This window comes from Hippoglossus hippoglossus, chromosome 8, assembly GCF_009819705.1.
Source record: "Hippoglossus hippoglossus isolate fHipHip1 chromosome 8, fHipHip1.pri, whole genome shotgun sequence".
Taxonomy (NCBI): Eukaryota; Metazoa; Chordata; class Actinopteri; order Pleuronectiformes; family Pleuronectidae; genus Hippoglossus; species Hippoglossus hippoglossus.
In genome coordinates, this window is record NC_047158.1 from 22,543,274 (window position 1) to 22,562,174 (window position 18,901).

The 18,901-nt window shown below is 46.0% G+C and overlaps 3 protein-coding genes across 3 annotated transcripts; 1 reads left to right on the top strand and 2 right to left on the bottom strand.

Annotated features, from left to right (window-relative positions):
• Positions 1-3,924: 3,924 nt before the first annotated feature.
• Positions 3,925-8,334, bottom strand: kat8 (K(lysine) acetyltransferase 8). The gene is made up of 11 exons (XM_034592644.1): positions 7,892-8,334; positions 6,894-6,968; positions 6,231-6,409; positions 6,088-6,141; positions 5,839-6,003; positions 5,651-5,740; positions 5,169-5,309; positions 4,889-4,982; positions 4,475-4,625; positions 4,232-4,386; positions 3,925-4,153 (listed from the first exon to the last, which is right to left on the bottom strand). Exons 1-11 carry the CDS (start codon positions 8,196-8,198, stop codon positions 4,089-4,091), a joined length of 1,476 nt encoding a protein of 491 aa, XP_034448535.1. The 5' UTR covers positions 8,199-8,334; the 3' UTR covers positions 3,925-4,088.
• Positions 8,335-8,980: 646 nt separating this feature from the next.
• Positions 8,981-12,591, bottom strand: rnf25 (ring finger protein 25). The gene is made up of 10 exons (XM_034592643.1): positions 12,517-12,591; positions 12,213-12,284; positions 11,533-11,629; positions 11,303-11,370; positions 10,997-11,066; positions 10,798-10,869; positions 10,489-10,635; positions 10,327-10,416; positions 10,038-10,175; positions 8,981-9,898 (listed from the first exon to the last, which is right to left on the bottom strand). Exons 1-10 carry the CDS (start codon positions 12,531-12,533, stop codon positions 9,215-9,217), a joined length of 1,455 nt encoding a protein of 484 aa, XP_034448534.1. The 5' UTR covers positions 12,534-12,591; the 3' UTR covers positions 8,981-9,214.
• A 199-nt stretch (positions 12,592-12,790) lies between these two features.
• Positions 12,791-18,461, top strand: anapc2 (anaphase promoting complex subunit 2). Its single transcript, XM_034592642.1, has 14 exons — positions 12,791-13,212; positions 13,651-13,900; positions 14,228-14,549; positions 14,707-14,839; positions 14,930-15,149; positions 15,349-15,468; positions 15,664-15,781; positions 15,867-16,045; positions 16,129-16,270; positions 16,649-16,724; positions 16,906-17,109; positions 17,205-17,337; positions 17,562-17,803; positions 17,894-18,461. The coding sequence occupies exons 1-14, from the start codon at positions 13,114-13,116 to the stop codon at positions 18,101-18,103; spliced, it is 2,448 nt and encodes an 815-aa protein (XP_034448533.1). The 5' UTR covers positions 12,791-13,113; the 3' UTR covers positions 18,104-18,461.
• The last annotated feature ends 440 nt before the right edge of the window (positions 18,462-18,901 follow it).

Here is an 18,901-nt window from a genome sequence, read left to right on the forward strand (position 1 = left end):
TGACTGCGTCAAAGCAAACTTCTGCTGTGTGAGTAATTTATTCTCAAGTTTTTATAAAAACAAGGTCGTTTTTTGAAGTGAGGTGATGAATCTGGTTTTTGGAGCAGAAGGGGCATTAGTTCTTTTCCTCAGTTTTATTCGGCTCCTTCAAACCACGAGTTCATCACATCCACTGTGAGAAAGTTCAGCTGCAGGTTTTAAACGGAGGTCGATCAAGTCCTGTTTTGGATTCTGATTGGATTCTGCTGTTGGTTAAAGATCTTTGTAGAATCAATTCATCTCTAATAGTTTGATTCAGCGTTGAACATGTTTGTATTGTGTACATACGAGTATATGTATATGGTCAAATTATAAAATGAATAACTGATAAAAGCAACAAATTTACTTTATTACCTCTTTGCACTTAATCGTTGTTACATAAACATTCAATAATATTCATATATTCAACCAGAACCTGTTGAAGGTAAAAACGACGACTGAACAACTTCACTTGTTTAATTAAACCTGTATTTTTTTTAAAGATTTTTTTAAAAGGAGACATATTCTGAAGAGAACCGAGATTCTGAGAACTTTTAAATTCACTAAAAACCTTTAACGCTTCAGAAAACATCACGTGTCTCCTCTAATGTCGTTTTTGCATATTTTGGATTTTGATCCATGTTCCTCCATACGTTTTCCAGCAGAGACATTTTAACAAACCCCCTTTACAGCAGCATTATACATTTATAATAATGTTATTTCATTTTTGATGTTTAGATTGAAAACACCCAGGTCTATACAGTTAGCAGCCGGTTAGCTTAGCATAAAGAGCGATTCATTAACAGGTCACTGCAAGAAAAACTAGATTTTAGTTTGAATACGTCAGAAGTGCCAAATGTTTCCGTTTCCATAAAGATGGACGACATGACAGCTCCTCAAAAGTGAAGCCAGAGCGTCTATCGCCCCCTGGTGTCTGGCTGCAGTACAGGTCATTGACCTCCTCCATGTTAGCAGATGGGACATGGACCAAACTAAAGAATCTAAGTAGACGCTAAATAAATGTTTAAAGATGTTTCTGTCATTTCAGCTCGTTCTTCTCTCTCTGATGTTTGTTCAAGTGTTTCTGATCAGTTTGGTTTGAATCAGTTATTTGATGATATAAAAACAAGACGTCATGATTGACAGCTGACACTGACTCCTGATTGGTCGAGTATGTGTGGGACCTCCTGTGGCTCCACAGACGCTTAATGATGTCATCACCTCCAGACGGCAGCGTTCGTATTCTAGATATTTTAGCTTTGTTTTGTTCGTAATGGGAGGAAGTGGAGACGTGTCGTCCTTTATTTACAGCTCCAGTCCCGTTCGTTTCTGTAAAAGCTCATATTTGATATTATTCCAGTTTGTAAAGTTACCACATATTAATTCATTATTCATTCTCGGACCAAAACTACTGGAGTTGAGTTTTGTAACTATGACGACAAAGCTCACAATGAACAGATCAGCAGCTAAAGGTCACGAGCAGAACGTCAGTGTTTCATGTGATTCAGTATCAGACACGATGGAGCAGATGTTCCCAGATGTTCGGGTCGTTACAGTTTCTGTCTCCGTGAAGAAACCAGCTTTTCACTGTTTAATCCAGTGATCGGGGTCAAAATCTGACGAATCCAGTTCAACAGATTCCACATGAAACTGACAGTTGAATCAGTTGTTTCAGCTCAACGGCAAAAAATGTCCAACATCTAGAAAGAAAAACTATTTTCTGCTCAAGATAAATAGTATTAATTTTTAAATTAGGAGCCATTTTATGTCCAATATGTACTTTTCATATGACGAGTGAATCGATGTAAATCAGTATTTTGTTAAATATCCAACAGATGATGAACAGTTTGAAGTTACTGACGAGTCACGTGACAGTTTCTAGGAGGGAAAATGTTCAGATGTAGAAGTAGTTAGATTCTGGAGGAAAATCCCAGACGAGAGGTTTTCATACGATTCAGTTGGTTTTTATTTCCTCGCTCGTCTTCATCGTTCTCTCTCTGGAGGTCGTGTTGTGCCTTAGCTGTTCTGTTTTAGGAAATCCTCGCTGAAAACATCTAAACTGTCTCAAATGTCCAAAACCAAAAGAAAGGAATTGTTGTGAATGCCTTATAATGACTGTAGTGGTTTTTAAAGTACAACTTTGGAATTAAAAAACAGAATCTCCTTTGTTGTGTCTGTGCCGTTTGTCGCCCTCGTGTCTGAATGAGGTCAGATTCTCCTGCGTTTCCATCACAGACTCCGACACTCGCCTGCTGCTACAGGAAATCACTCATCTTTACTAGAGTTGAAACGAACACACGTGTAAGAAATCGACTCTTTTCCTGGGATGTGTTCACACAAACAAAAATACAGAAAATCACCAAACTGTGATTTGAGGTCTCAGGATTCTTGTTCTCACAGCCTCACACGTGGTTTCATGACGATCAGCGACCGCCGGCGGCGATGGAATCATCGATACAGCTGATCAATAACAGCTGGACAGAGCCAATCACTGTCCTCAGCATGTGACTCTGAGCAGAACGCATCACATCGATAATATAAACTGTTGATAGAACACACTGATGTTATTCTGCTGAGCTAAACACGTCCTGGACCCCCCCCCCCCCCCACTGCACCAGACAACCACAGAAATAAAGATGGACGACACGACGGCTGCATTAGATCATAAACCTCCATGTTAGCAGATGGGACATGAACCTAAGTAAAAAAATCATCTTTGGACTAGTTGATATTAAATAAATGTGATTTCATCTATAAATCAACTTGTGTTTAACAGTGTTTAACTGTTTAAATGCACAAAGTTGTGTGTAATGTTTGTGTTGTTGCAGGTTAGTGAAGCTGTTAAAAACTCCAGATTCATTTCATCTTTGTTATCCAGCTTTTCAACAATTAAATATGAAGAAGCTGATGAGTCAAAAAATTGTTTACTCAAAAATATCAACACAGACAATCGGTCTGTGAAAAGCAGATTAATAATGGAACCTGTAGTTCTATTTGTTTTTCTGTTAATAAGAACAATAAACTAAATCATATCACACTTTTTAAAGCAAAGTCAGAAACAAGTATAAAAACAATCAACCAGTTTAAACTATCATCGAAAAGAGAGAAAGAAATAAAACAAAGAAATATAAAATAAGGGGTTAACATAATAATGTATTATAAAGGTGATGAAGTTAGATCCCAGCACAAGATCAGTGAAAACATTTATTAACTGTGTTTTACTCCTGATTTAAAAAGAATATTCACGTGTTACAAAGAAAACTCCATTAAACTGGTAACAGAAATGATTTTAAAGAGGAAACCTCAGAAACAAAGTGATGCTGCCCTCGTGTGTTGATTCTGTTACTTACATCCGACCCACTCACGTAAAGCTTCATGTGTTGAACCTGGAGCTGGGATGTCTGGATCTTAATGTTTGATGCAAACAGCCGCATAAAGTGAAAGCTGCTGTAATAACAGAAAGAAATAAAACCCTGAGGATTCATGTAAATCACTCACCTGTTCTCCAGGTTCAAACCTCCACCACCTACAGTTAAAAGTCGTTTTTCCTCCCAGTAGATTCTCTGCTTTGAATTTCTCTTCAAACGTTTCGACCATCGGGTGAAAGCTCAGGTGTCGTTAATAAACCAGTGACGGCTCCGAACCAATCAGCACGAGCAGCTGATCTGATTGGATCAGCGCGAGCAGCTGATCTGATTGGATCAGTGGTTTCATCCGTGTCAGTTTAAATGTTGAATAGTAGAAACTCTGACGTTTCTCATTAAGATCAGCTAAACATATTTTACTGACTTTTCTTACATCAGATGTAGAAACTTAATAGACTCAATAACTTTATCCCATTATATTTAATAATCAGTGATGGACTTTTAGAACCAGTTGTTTGTGGAGAAAGAAGTAAACAGCAGCCATGTTTGTTTTTTAACATATATTTTAAGAAAATACAGACAGATGCTACTAATAATTATATACAGAGGGTTTTATTACAGCGGGTTTGGGGGCTTGGTCAGTTGAGGAGTGGAAGGTGGCCGATGACCCAACTCACTGACGGACACGTGTCCCGGATCCGTTTTTCACTTCTTCGACAACTTGGCTTGTTTGTTTTTTGGAGGCGCCCACTTCAAGCACATGGTGTCGACTGTGGAAGAGACGACACGTGTGAGACACCCGAGGGAAACGTCATGAAACACGGTGCTTCCTGCTCCACCAGCCTCACCTGTGATTGGTGGTTTCTTGTACTGGGCGCTCTTCAGATGCTCCTCCACCAGTTTGGGCGTCACACAGATCACGTGCTGACCTTTCCAGTACTTCACCATGTTGAGCGACTGCAGCGTGCTGATGATGTCACTCTGCGTGATGCTGGTCATCTGGCTGTGGATCAACAGAGGGACGTGAGGATCGGGATCTGGGCACCGAGAGACGGGAGGATTGTGGCGTTTGGAAAACGGCGTGTTTCTACCTGAGGTCTTTGATGGACAGCGTTCCTCTGAAGTCCCTCAGGATCTCCAACAGAACCCAGGACCAGTAGCTTCTGTAGCTCAACTTCCCCAGATCCGACAGGGGCTTCTCCGGAGAACCGACGGTGCTCTCCAGCTTGGACAGCTCATAGCCTACACACACAGCAACAGACACACACACATTCACACACATCACACACACACACACACAGACAGCACAAAAAGAGATTTCTGATGATGCACGTTGATAATAACTACATCTCTAATCACGAGACAGATTCACGACACAATACGATTTGGGAATTTTCCACAGGAACATGATTTTTTGGGGGAAAGGTTTGCAGCCCAACTTGTGATGTCATCATTTATCATCAGTAGCTTTGGTGCAGTTACACACGTTATGTTGCATCACTCACTGAACGCTATGAGAAACTTCCCGTAGCCTCTGCGTTGGTACGGCGGCAGCGTGAGAATACACGCCACGTTATTCCCGTCCGGCGACTCTTTCTCCTGGAAACAAAGACAACAGCGATCGTTACGTCGTTTGTTCAACTTGCTCTTAATGAATTCAACAACGATCTGTCATGGAAAGAGGCGAAACACTCGTGAATCCTAGATCGATGCAGTTAAACATGTTGGAATCCACTTCACAGATAAAAGTCTGGAAACAGTCCAGAGCACAGGGAGGAGACTCACTTTGGAGAAGTAGCCGACTATGTGCGCTCCCTGTTTGTTGACTTCAGTGAGGATGTAGAAGATAAACGGCTCCACGTCAAAATACAGCGTCTTGTGGTCGAGAAACAGTTTCGCTAGTAGACAGAGATTCTGACAGTAGATCTGCAAACAGAGACGACACTGAATTAGTACGACATCACAAATTAAAACCTCTTAAAGTCTAAGAGAAAGTGACTCTACTTCTCACTTTATCACGTCAGGAAACATTCAGGAGTTTCTGTCTCAGTCTCTAGTTTCAAGTCTTCTTCAAACAGCTGATGTTCATTTAGTGAATTATGATCATTTAGAGTCAAACAGACCATAAAGCACCGACTCATCACTGGATTAAAATGGTCACATGACACACGCAGACAATGAAACTGCTGTAATGTATAGAATAATAATGACTATGATTTAGACCCCCCCCCCATATTAAGTTATATTCTGAGAGCAGACGTTCTCACCTTGTGGTCTCGTCCGTCCACTTCAAACACTGATATGTTGCTCCTCCTGTAGATTTCTTTTCCTGGAGGCTGCTTCCACTGACAATTGGACTGAAGAGAGAAAGGTCACGGGGTCAAACATCTGCTTCACTTGTTTCCTGGTGTTAAATGCACTGATGAAAGATGATGAAGATGAATCCAGCACTGACCAGGTGATGCCTGAAGGTCTTCTCATACTTCATGTATTTGAGACAGTACTCGCAGATCCACAGTTTGGGCTGTTTCCCGTAATCTTCTGGAAATGGTGAGAAGTACCAGGCATCGATCTCAAAGTTTCCAATCTGGATCTTATCCACATATTTCACTTTAGTGATCTGTCAGAGAGAAGGAAAGGTGGTGAAATAAAGTTATTGGGACACAGGACACAACTGAACACACACACAGAGACACACACTTACCGCCTCATGCTCCTTCTCCAGTGCAGCTGTCGTTGGGTCCATCTCTGCATACGTCTGCAAAAAGAAGAAAATCCGTCACGTTCCATCAAACTCAGGAGCGTCAACAAACACAACGTGAAATAATCACATGAGAAAATCTGAACCTTCTGCACGTGGTTGATCTCATCGTGCTTCCGCTTCTGGTTGCGTGTGATCTTCCTTTCCGGCTGGTCGCCCAAGTCCCCAACACTTCCGATCTCCGTGCTCTTTCTCACCGCGTCCTTCACCGTCTTGGTAAGCGCCAGTCGGGCCTTCCCCACCCACTCATCCAGGCGCCTGTTGACTGTCGGCAAAGAACGGAGAATAAGGCCACGTCCGTTCTAACACACTTTGCTTTTAAAGAAGACAATCTCCACATGTACACTGGTCATGTGATGTAAACAGGAAGTAGATGTCTCCTCTGCAGTTGGTTGCTTAGTAACAGAAACTCCTCTGAAGGAGGAACAGTGATGGTGAAGAGTCGGAGCAGGGATTTCTACGCTTTGTGTTCACCGCTGGTAGTCGAGTCATGTGACTGATGAGAACCAATCAGGAAGAGAACGTGTCATCGTTTACTAAAGTCTCAGTTTCTGTTCAGACTCAAACACAAACCCAGAGTTTTCAAACTGAAACGAGACCAGTTCACACAAGTCTCAGATTCAGAGGCTGGAAACTCCACCAGGCGTAACCATAGCAACAGGGATGTGTATTAGCACCGCCATTGTCAAGCAGTGGGGGGGGGGGCTCTGATGTGTAATTGTGTGTATCACACGAGGTTGTGTACTTACATCCCACATAGTGAACATAGAACTCCTCTCTGCCCTCCTGCTCGTTCAGTCTGGACTGGATCACCTCGGCCGTGTCTGAGGAGGAAACAAGAAGGAAACATGAAGGAAACATGGAGGAAACATGAAGGAAACATGGAGGAAACATGAAGGAAACATGAAGGAAACATGGAGGAAACATGAAGGAAACATGAAGGAAACATGGAGGAAACATGGAGGAAACATGAAGGAAACATGGAGGAAACATGAAGGAAACATGGAGGAAACATGAAGGAAACATGGAGGAAACATGAAGGAAACAAGAAGGAAACATGAAGGAAACAAGGAGGAAACATGGAGGAAACATGAAGGAAACATGAAGGAAACATGGAGGAAACATGGAGGAAACATGAAGGAAACATGGAGGAAACATGGAGGAAACAAGAAGGAAACATGAAGGAAACAAGGAGGAAACAAGGAGGAAACATGAAGGAAACATGAAGGAAACATGAAGGAAACATGGAGGAAACATGAAGGAAACATGGAGGAAACATGAAGGAAACATGGAGGAAACATGAAGGAAACAAGAAGGAAACATGAAGGAAACAAGGAGGAAACATGGAGGAAACATGAAGGAAACAAGGAGGAAACAAGGAGGAAACATGGAGGAAACCTCATCAACAGACTTCATCAGGGTTTATTACACGTTGAGATTCAATCTAATAACTAGAGAACAAGTGAACCAGGGTTTACTTCAGTCCGGTGAAGATTAAAACCACTTGGGACATTCTTCAGTTCGTTAAACTGATAATGCACCAAACTGGAAGTAGGACCTCATTGGTCCAGCGGAGCAGGAACAAGCAGCAGCGGCTCACGTGTTGTTTACAGTGTCACGTTCATCTTAATTGAACATAAACTCCAATGAGGCTCGGATCAAACTGAACATGATGAGTTTCATACAATGATGAATCTCTATGAAGTCACGTGTCTGACTGAGGTGTGGAAACAGTGTGTGAACTCACGCCATGTTTTATCGGCTCTTTGACATAAATACGTTTCTCCGATCTCCACCGACACTTCTTGCTCTCTGCCGCCGCAGAAGCCTCCGCCTCCGTCCGGCGTGTGGCTACTCGAGCCCCCGGCTTGTCTGCCGCGGCCGACGGCCTCCGCCTCGTCCTCCTCCCCGCCGCTGCCGTTCGAGGAGCAGGCGGCCGGGACGCTGGAGTCCAGCTCCCCCCGCTCGGCCTCCATGTGGCCGGACTCCAGCTCCATCGCGCACTCCGGCTCCTTGTTGTAGTTCTTGTGGAAGTCGCTGCCGCCAGTCATCATGACCCCGCAGGTTTGAACTCAACCACACAGACCTGCGCACATCCCGCTCGTCCACGGGGGCCGGTCCTCAACAACACAACAGACAAGATGGCGGCGGGGGAGACGCCATGCTCCTCCCCGTAGCTCCTCCCACAACCTTCACAGACTACAGCTCCCATGAGCCTCTGCGCCGCGTGGGTTTATTAACATGATTCACAACAAGTGAAGCACGTGTCCACACACACACACACACACACACACACACACACACACACACACACACACACACACACACACACACACACACACACACACACACACACACACACACACACACACCAGAATGTGGTTCTAAAACCCCACAGGTTTGATTCCCATCCTCACAAAGCTCAGACAAACTTTTAAATGAACCTAGTTCTCACCAGGCTGTTGGTTTAGTCCCATCGACTGTAGCCCAGTCTCTTTAGGCCCTGTTATGTGAAGTTAGAGATCCTGTACACCACAGAGTAATAACTATTTTATATGTAAAAGTACTGTCTGTAAAAGTCCACTCTAGTAAAATGTACTTACATTTTTAATCAGAAAAATTACCAGTTTCAGAAACTGAAGATAAATATACAAACGTCCTAAATGTAGTGAAATGATATAAACTGTGAAAGGGCTTCATCCAGCTCTCCCCTCAGTCTGAGTATTGTTGTTAATATCTTCTATAAATACTCGGTTGTCAACATATTTTCAAATGTCAAAACAACCTAAAGAGAAATATATTTCAACAATGAGATTAAAGACACAGTGACACTGTCATCCAGAGAAAATTTAATTTGTGTTTCTCTCAATTCATATTGCATCACAACCAGAGACAACAGCCATCTGACCTCAGTGTGCGGGTCAGGGCCAATCAGAGACCAGGGAGAGGGCGAGGTCCTGGAGGAGAGGACACTACAGAGAACGTCGTTTCTGCTGCAGGGCTTTAATTGATGCAAACTCATCGTGGAGGCACATTTACATTTGTTCATCGGCCCTCCTGTCGCCCTTTGTCATAGCACCTCCTCCCTCCCCCGCTCTCTCTCCACCACCCTCTGTTGGAACCCCCTGCCCTGACCCCGCTGGGGCGCAGCTCCTCTACTGTGGAGGTTATTGCCCCCTCCCCTGCTTCTTGGAGTTCGCCCCTCCCAGTGGTATCGACCAGGCCCGGGGCCCCCGCTGTGTGGGACAGATCGGTGAGGACCCCTCCTCCTTCCACGATGACCACGGCCGCCCTCAGAGTTTGCTGCATCTTTTGAGGATTCATTTTCCAAACCGGACTGGCACCCTGGTTGACCGTCTAGAGGAACGAGTGTCTCTTGCTCAGCGTAGACGTCCCTGCTCATCTTCAGCTGACACGATTCTGCATTTACTTGCATGTGATAGCTGAGATTACCCTGAGCTGGAGCTTTGATGGGTCCTTCAGTGCAGTCTGAGGACAGACAGAGTCTGTCCAGCTGCTCTGTGACCGGGGCAGCTCGGCCGTGCTGAGGCCTGAACCGGCCTCCTCTCCTTGGGGCCCGGAAGTGGTTGTGACGCCTCTGGCCCGGACCGCTGCCTCTGCAGTGGGACAGTCCAGGATCAAACTGATCCACTCTGACTCCAGTTTCCTCAGACGACACAGTAGAGGCAGACGGAGCCAGAGAGCCAGGGGAGATTTCTACGTCCAGGTTTCCATTTTCAGCGACAGACGGAGCCTGTTGTAAAATAACATCATGTAGACTTAGTCTAAATAAAGCAGCTTTGTACTGATGTGTCATTCTCTGTTACAGTTCTTGATACTGGAATCAGGTGTAGGTCTAAAATGACACCATGTTCGTTATGATCCACACTCACCTCATTGATATGGATCAGAAAGCGATTTGATTCCTCCTCCGGGTCGATGATTCCACCTTTAGATCTCTGCTTCTCCCGAAGCTTCTGCAGTCCGACCCACTTCTGTTGAAAATTTGAACCAATCGCAGCCTCGTCCAGCTGAGTGAACACAACACATATTCATACTTTAACTGTTGAGGTTGAACGTTCCTCCTGGACTTAGAAGGTGCCTCACAGTGAGGTCCGTTAGTGAAGCCAGATACTGACATGATGGTGAGATTATTTAACGAACGTTACGAGTCGGTCTCACCTCAGGCAGATGTGGCTCAGCAGACGACAGAAGCTGAGCAACATCATACGCCAGAGGTTCTCTGCACACCGGACACACCACAGCCAGCTCCTGTAAGAGGACGTTAACTAAGTATCCAGGTTTTTATTGATCAGTTATTCATCTGTGAATCTGATTTCAGACCTGATAGTCTGTCCTCTCCCTGGTCTTATCCTCCTCTAACTCCTTCTCCCTCTGGCGGAGCTCCTTCTCAGAGTGGCTGGCGTAACGACCGAGGCAGTGGGAGTGGAAGTAGTGGTAGCAGCTCGTCTTGGTGAAAGTCTCTCCCTCCTGAAAACAGCAGCATGAGTGGGTTTACTCACATTCTGTGTCTGTGTCCATTTGGTGAATTGAAGCTCACTCAATATTCCTTTTGTAAAAACTATCATATCTGTATCAGGGTCTATGTTTGACAATTTGATGGGAAACGATGTGGAAACACAAACAACAAACCTTAAATCCATAAAGACAAATGACACAGTTTCCATGAGGAATATTACTCTCAGTCAGGATTTCTTTTGCTTTCTGAAGAAGAGAAAAGACATTGAGAGACTTTAATAACAAAACAACTGATAAATACTTTAAAATAATTACACAGATTATCATCCACTGAAATAATCCTGATTTCTTAAATTATATGAAATATAGTGACCTCAATGAGCTGATACAACACTGGTGAGCCCAGACTGGACTGAGCCTCCAACTGAAGACACTTCTGGACACTAAGAGAAAAGATGAGCTGTAAACAACAACACTGATCTTTCCACAGCAGAATTTATACGTCATGTCCGGCCTCCTGCTGCTCTACAGGCTCCGCCCCTCGCCTGAATGTTCCCCACATGTTCCTGTTGGTGTGAAGGAGTCGGACCGACAACCTGCTGCTGCTTCACAAACACTGACTCATATCTGAAAACAGCTGCAGAGTCTGATCTGTCTGAAGCTTCAGGTCGTTCGTTACCTGCTGAGCTTGTCATCAGAAAGTCCCCGAGGGTTATGAATGGAGATGTCTGGAGAAGACGAAGGATACTAGAGAGAGAAAGAGAGAGAAAGAGATTCACACCTAATGTTCATCCGCGTTACAAATAAAAATAATGATTAAAACAAACAGATAATTTACCACCTTCTCTTTAATGGTGTGATGCAGAATGATTATTATTTTAAACCAGGATCAGAGAATGGACAGCGTACCTGCTGATCCAGCGTCAAAGTCAGAGTGAGACGGACAAACTGAGAGACAGAGTCCTCCGCTGTGGACGGGTACAGCACCAGACTCACCTCCCAGCCCCTGAGGACAGAAGACACATCAGCAACAGAAACACTGGAGGTTTAATTCAAGTAATTAGATCATACAAAACAACGCTCTGACACTTTGTGCCAATAAATCTGTCTCACTGGTTGTGTGTCTCTCTCACTGGTTGTGTGTGTGTCTGTCTCACTGGTTGTGTGTCTGTCTCACTGCCTGTGTGTCTGTCTCACTCTATGTGTGTCTCTCGCACTGGCTGTGTGTCTGTCTCACTGGCTGTGTGTCTGTCTCACTGGCTGTGTGTCTCTCTCACTCTCTGTCTCACTGGTTGTGTGTCTCTCTCACTGGTTGTGTGTCTCTCTCACTGGTTGTGTGTCTGCCTCACTGGTTGTGTGTCTCTCTCACTGGTTGTGTGTCTCTCTCACTCTCTGTGTGTCTCTCTCACTGGTTGTGTGTCTCTCTCACTGGTTGTGTGTCTCTCTCACTGGTTGTGTGTCTGTCTCACTGGTTGTGTGTCTGCCTCACTGGTTGTGTGTCTCTCTCACTGGTTGTGTGTCTCTCTCACTCTCTGTGTGTCTCTCTCACTGGTTGTGTGTCTCTCTCACTGGCTGTGTGTCTGTCTCACCCGTCGTGTCTCCTGTCCACCTGCAGTTCTTCCAGGTAGATCGACTGCAGCACCTCGATCTCAGACAAAACACTGCGGAGAACAACACGGTTCGTTTTTAACGGTTTCCACACATGACACATGAAGCTAACGTTAGCATGTTAGCTAAAGGCTGCTGGTTAGCTTCACCAGAGCCTGCGACACGTTGTCAGAGTTTAATGTGAATCAACGACCGACTGTGAAACTGTGGAAAACAAAGACCAACGAGTCGCGACGTGAAGAAACGTGTGAGAAGAGAAAAGAGACGAAATGTCAACAAACTCACTCGCACTCCGCTGCCATGATGGTGACGTTCCGCTAGGAGCCGCTGGGGGAGCTGCTGGTATACAGCAGACCGGAAGTGTCGTGGACAACTATTTCAAGCACACAAAGCACAATGACGTTATTTGTTTCTATTCCAATTTATTACAAATACACACAACAAAAAAATACCAAATAGATAAGATAATCAGCAAGTGGCAAAATATAAATATGATAAATTATAAGAATAGAAATTCTTTGTTGTATGAGTCTAAAGGCTGCAAACCTAATCCAATACCACCGGAGTGACGGTAGAGGGCGCGACTGAGCAGAGACGTTCAGGAGAACTCACCTGAAGAAGAAGGAGAAGAAGAAGGCATCATGTGTCGTTACCAGACTCTTTATAAAAAGTTACTTTACTTTATTTCCACAACACCAGTGACACGAGCTGCTGTTATTAATAATTAATTAATATTTATAGACGTTAATAAAAAAAAATGCGACCCTGCAGATGAACGTGAGTGACGTCATAACGACTCGACGCTCACGTTAGCTTAGCTCGTTGTTTGTTTGTGGCGAATAAAGTGAATAAAGAAGGTGATAAAAAGACCGACTCGAGCCAATGGAGGACAGTGTGATGGAGTCGGACTCGGCGGAGGTTTCTGCAGCCGCGTCTCCTCACGGGGTCGCGGGCGCGTGGGAAAGTGTCACCGCAGCGCTGGTGAGTTTGTCACCGGAACCAGAAGCAGCCGAGCTCCACTCAGAGTTCTGCTGATTTAATGTTTCCTCGCGTGTGACACCGGCTCACACACACGTGCACGTGATGCAGGACCGTTCACAGATCAGTCGAGTTATCCGGTTCAGTTCGGGATGTGTGGTTCTATGTGTTTCTCTTTGTTTACCTGTGTTTCATGAGGTTCTGTCTGAAGTCAAGGTTTACTGTCATCATCTCAGTGAAGGTTGTTCTGAGCAGATCCAGTTCAATCAACTCCAACTAACAGTTATTAATACATTATACATACTGACCTAACTATATGTAGTAGTTACTAACTACCTATCTATCTACTTGCATACCTCACTAACTACCCATCTAACTATCTACCTCCCTGAGGCTGTGTGTGGTGTCGGGTCAGAATGCCTGATCTCTGGTTCTCTTCAGGTGTCTCCTGGCAGCTCGGGGACGGAGCCGGGCCTCTCGGACTCTCTGGCCCTGCTGTGTGCTCATGGGCTGGGGCGGCTGCTGGGCGGCTGGCTGCTGGAGACTCTGCAGATGCGTTTGTCGTCGTCTGTGGTTCCTGAGTTCTGGTCCGGACTCAAGCAGCCAGAGAACGAGCTGGAGGAAAGAGACAGGGCCTGGGTTCTCCTCACCGCCTTCCGGACGCTGCTGGACCGACTGGAACCGTTCCTGGGTAAGTAGAGGAAACACACACACTCATGGACGTCTGGTGGTTTTCATCAGGATCCCTGAACTCACAAATCAGGGAAAATGTTGAAAACCTCTTTTCGCTCAATGTTAAATAAAGTGAGAACAAATTCGTGGACCCAAACATGTAATGAGCTCTTCTCTTCTCAAACCACATCCGTCCACCAAGTTACTGGAAATCTGAAATTTAGTTTTTGTGTAATCTTGTTTACAAATAAACAAACAGAGTGGGTGAAAACGCAGCCCCCCCTGGTGGAGGTAAATATCACTGGGGCCGCAGCAGAATTCAAACCGCCCCTCTTCTTCCTCTCAGGTGGTCTGGAGCGGCTGGGGATGTGGCAGGAGGAGGGTCGTGGGGGTCTCTGTGGCCCGGGGCCCAGGGGCCTCCAGGAGCGGGCCTTCACCATCATCAGGGCCCTCCTCCTCTTCTCCCCGTCACCTGTGCTCCAGGAGCGAGTGCTGGAGTTTTACAGCCGGACGTTCTCAGTCTATATGAACCAGGAGGGGGTGGGGGAGGAAGGGGCCGAGGCTCCTGAGGTCCCAGAGGGAGGGGTCTGCCGGGGCTGTGGGGTCCCGTCCCAGCGGTGCTGGTGTCAGGAGGCTCTGGATCAACTGCAGGAGCTCAGCCACATTCTGTGAGTCCTCACTTTGTCTCATATTCATCCAAGAAACATGTTTCGACTTTTGTGTCTCATAAAACCAGGAGGAGTGAAATCAAACATTGGTACAGTGTATGTGTGTTGTAAGCATGTATCTAAACATACATGACGTGTTGCACGTGTGTGGTTTTAGTTCCAAACTGCAGCTGCTGGAGTGGGTCAGCTCAGAGGCCGTCACCTCCATCCTCCACAAGCTCATCGAGCAGCGGATGGAGCAGCACTGCCGCGGCGAGTACGAGTGTTCGTTCCTGCTCGAGTTCCAGGAGGTAAAACCCGAGCGTTGAGATTAACGAGCTCCTCCTCAGCTCCTCAGCTCTTGGTTTCACTCTACATTTGTTCATTTGTCGTGTGAGCAGTGGCTGGAGCTGGTGCTGGGCTGGCTGAGCAAAGTGTTCGCAAGCAAGGCGGACGCCGACGGTACGACTCCCAGCATCCCCTGCACACCCAGCGCTCCCAGTGCCCAGGCCGGGCAGCCAGGCAGCTCCATCCTGAAGCAGTGGAGATGCCACATGCACCAGTTCTTCTGCAGGATCTACGTCAACATGAGGATCGAGGAGCTCTTCAGCATCATCAGAGGTCAAAGCTTTCCGTCTCAGTTCACGTTTTAGACTTCAGTTATTTAATTTGTGTGAGTTAAAAAGAAGTGAAATCATCTGCAGTCAAGAGCAGAAATGTTTGTGTTTAAGAGTTTTTAACTTTTCTAAACTACTGGTAATAACTCATATTTGCAGGTTCGAGGTTTCTCATGTTTATTTTCATGTTTCCCGTCTCACAGATTTCCCAGAATCCAAAGCTGCCATCGAGGACTTGAAGTTCTGTCTGGAAAGGACGAACCAGCGACAGCAGCTGCTCACCTCTTTAAAATCTGCTTTTGAGAGTCGTTTACTTCATCCAGGTTTGTTTTCTGTGTTGTGCACGTTTCTGCTTCGACACCAGTTCAATAAACAAGATGCTACTTTTACTTCTCATGAAATCTCTTTGGGTTTTGAAGGAACTGAGTTTTCACTGAGACAAGAAACCAGAAGCTGTGTGAAAATCCTTTGAATATAAAGTTTTGTTTGAGTTTTTGTCTTTGTTGCACCGTCCTCAGGCGTCCACACATCTGACATCCTCACAGTTTACATCTCAGCCATCAAGGCGCTCAGAGAGCTGGACCCGTCCATGGTCATCCTGCAGGTTGCCTGCCAACCAATCCGCAAATACCTCAGGTGAGTCTCTTCATACTATTTACATACATGCATCATATGTATGAGAGTTTCTACACGTCGTTAAAGCTCCTGTGGTGCGTTTCAGGACTCGGGAGGACACGGTGAGGCAGATCGTAGCCGGACTCACCGGGGACGCAGAGGGCTGCACTGACTTGGCGTCAGAGCTGTCCAGAGGAGACCCCGTGACTCTGGAGATGCAGGACAGTGACGAGGAAGGCAACGACCCAGAGGATTGGACTCCGGACCCCACGGATGCTGTCCCAGGTCAGTGAACGCATCATGTCTGTAACTCCTTGACTCCTCCGGCTGCGTTGAATGACCTTGAACTTTTTTCGGACCTTTTACAGATAAAATGGGCTCAAAGCGTCGCTCGTCGGACATCATCAGCCTGTTGGTCAGTATCTACGGCAGCAAGGACATCTTCATAGACGAGTACAGAGCCGTGCTGGCCGACCGGCTGCTGCACCAGCTCAATTACAACACTGCCAGGTCTGAACACACGTGTCCTCTCCTCTGACCTTCTTACACCATCACACACACTGACACATGTGAGCACACACTTCAGAGACAGACTGATGTTGGCCTGGAGTCAATTTACACATTTGAATCAATAATGTTTGGAGTATTTCGTGCCATGATGCTGAGAGGCTGAGGTTCATGTTCATGTAGAACATGGAGCCTTTAACAAACCTGTAAGATGAGATGATCCTTCAGAGTCTCACAGTGAGGAAGTAGCAACATCACAGGAGCAAGAAGAAAACAGACAAATGGACAAATGGACATGGACTGTAAATGACGATGGACAGGTTAGGGTTAGGGATGATGTCATTTCTCGATCATACATGATGTTGTGTCGTGTGTTTTCAGGGAGATTCGTAACGTGGAGCTGCTGAAGCTCCGGTTCGGAGAGTCTCACATGCATTACTGTGAGGTCATGTTGAAGGTAAAGACTTTAACTGTCTCATCGTTTCACTCGTAAAACTCGACGCCCAATTTACTGTTTATTTACCAAAAAGAAAATGATTATCAGGTGGAATTTGCTGAAGATGTATTTTTAAATGTAAGGATTGTGTGTTTGATCAGTTTAAAGGAAAGTGGTTACACATTCCTCTCGTCTGTTCCAGGACATGGCCGACTCTCGCAGGATCAACAGTAACATCCGGGAGGAGGAGTCGAGGCTCGGCGAGGAGGAGCAGCCGCCGCTGTCCCTGTCCTCCATCATCCTGTCCTCCGAGTTCTGGCCGCCGCTGAAGGAGGAGAAGCTGGAGCTGCCGCCGCTCGTCTGCCAGGCCATGGAGGCCTACACCCACCGCTACGAAAAACTCAAGGTGGAGTTCACCCGCTGCTTCCTGACCAGTCGCTGGTTGTTCTGTTTGGAGAAGCGATGGTTCTAATATCACTGAACACTTGGTCTTGGTTTCAGGCCATGAGGACGCTGAGCTGGAAGCCTCATCTGGGTTCAGTCACTCTGGACGTGGAGCTGGAGGATCGAACCCTCACCAACCTCACCGTGTCTCCCATCCACGCCGCCATCATCCTGCACTTCCAGGAAAAGAGTACGAACTCTCACCTCAAACCGATTTCAATGTGTTTTGTTCTCCAAGCTCAGTTATTGTGAAGTGACAGAAGGAGGTGAACTGAGAGCTGAGGCGACATTTCCTTTACGTTACGTTTAAACATCAAACTGAGGAAACGTGGTCATCAGTCACGACTCCGTGTTGACCTGCTCTCAGCTGAGTTCCTGAAATCTGAATCATGTCATCTGTTTGTTGTCCATCAGGCTCCTGGACGCTGGAGGAGCTGAGCGTGAAGCTGGGCGCCCCGAGGGAGCTGGTGCACAGGAAGATCGCTCTGTGGCAGCAGCACGGCGTGCTGAGGGAGGAGGCGGCCGGGCGCTACTACGTCGTGGAGACGGGCTCGTCCAAAGAGAAGATGGAGAGAGGAGTGATGCTGATCGACAGCGACGAGGAGAGAGACTCCAACACCACAACCCAGTCGGAGCAGAGGGAGGAGAAGCTGCAGGTACACACACACACACACACACACACACACAGAGAACAGGATGATACAACTTTAAGCTCCCTCCCTCCCCCTCCCTCCCCCTCCCTCCAGCTGTTCTGGGCCTACATCCAGGCCATGCTGACCAACCTGGACAGTATGACACTGGACCGGATCCACTCCATGCTCCGGATGTTCGTCGCCACGGGACCCGTCGTCACGGAGATGGACGTGAACGAGCTGGAGGCCTTCCTGCAGAGGAAGGTCCGGGAGCATCAGCTGATGGTCTCTGCCGGCGTTTACAGACTCCCCAAATCCAACTGAGGGGGGGAGGAGCCACTGTCCAAGTGTGACGCTGCATTCACGTGTCGTCAGAAACGTCTGGAATTCACAGATGTCAGCTCCTCTAAAGTTACTGTTTGTTCTGCAGACGGGTTCTGAGCCTCAGTTTCAGTCTGAAAGCAGCTGAGACATTTTAACATTCCAGAGAGAATTTCCTTCAGCTCAAACTGGATTTACATGTGATGTGAAGGCTCTTCCTCTGAAAGGTTTGGTTTTCAAAATAAAAGCACTTCCACTCCCCTCATCATCCAGATGTTGATGCTGCAGCTGGAGATGAAGTAGGTCAGGTTGTTTTGAACATTCTTGTGATTTAAATATAAAATCTCTGTCATGTCTCCTGTGTGTTTGAATGTTTTTGTCCAGCTGTAGATTATTACACTTTCTGCAGAAGTCAGTTCTCTGACCTGGATGCGTTTTTCTTGACAGTGAATGTAATGAAGAATTAGAACAAACTGTAGTTGAGAATGAATTTGAGGAACTCATCTTTCTTTAATGCTGCTTTATTGTTTTCAACGTTTTATAGAGAAAGGTTCCAGACAACTGGAATACTTTCAGATTTCAGACGGATCAGAAACAATCAAGTGACACGTCAGAGTAGAACCTCTAGTTGAGTAATATCTGTTTCTTCAGTGAGATGTTCCTGTTTGTACTTTAAATTTAAGGATCTATATCCAACAGTTTGTATTTATTCGGAGCACAAGTCAAAGCTGAACATCAACAGGTCTGAGAGGACATACTTCAGGAGCTTGAACAAAATCAGGGTTTTATGTTTAAAAGACC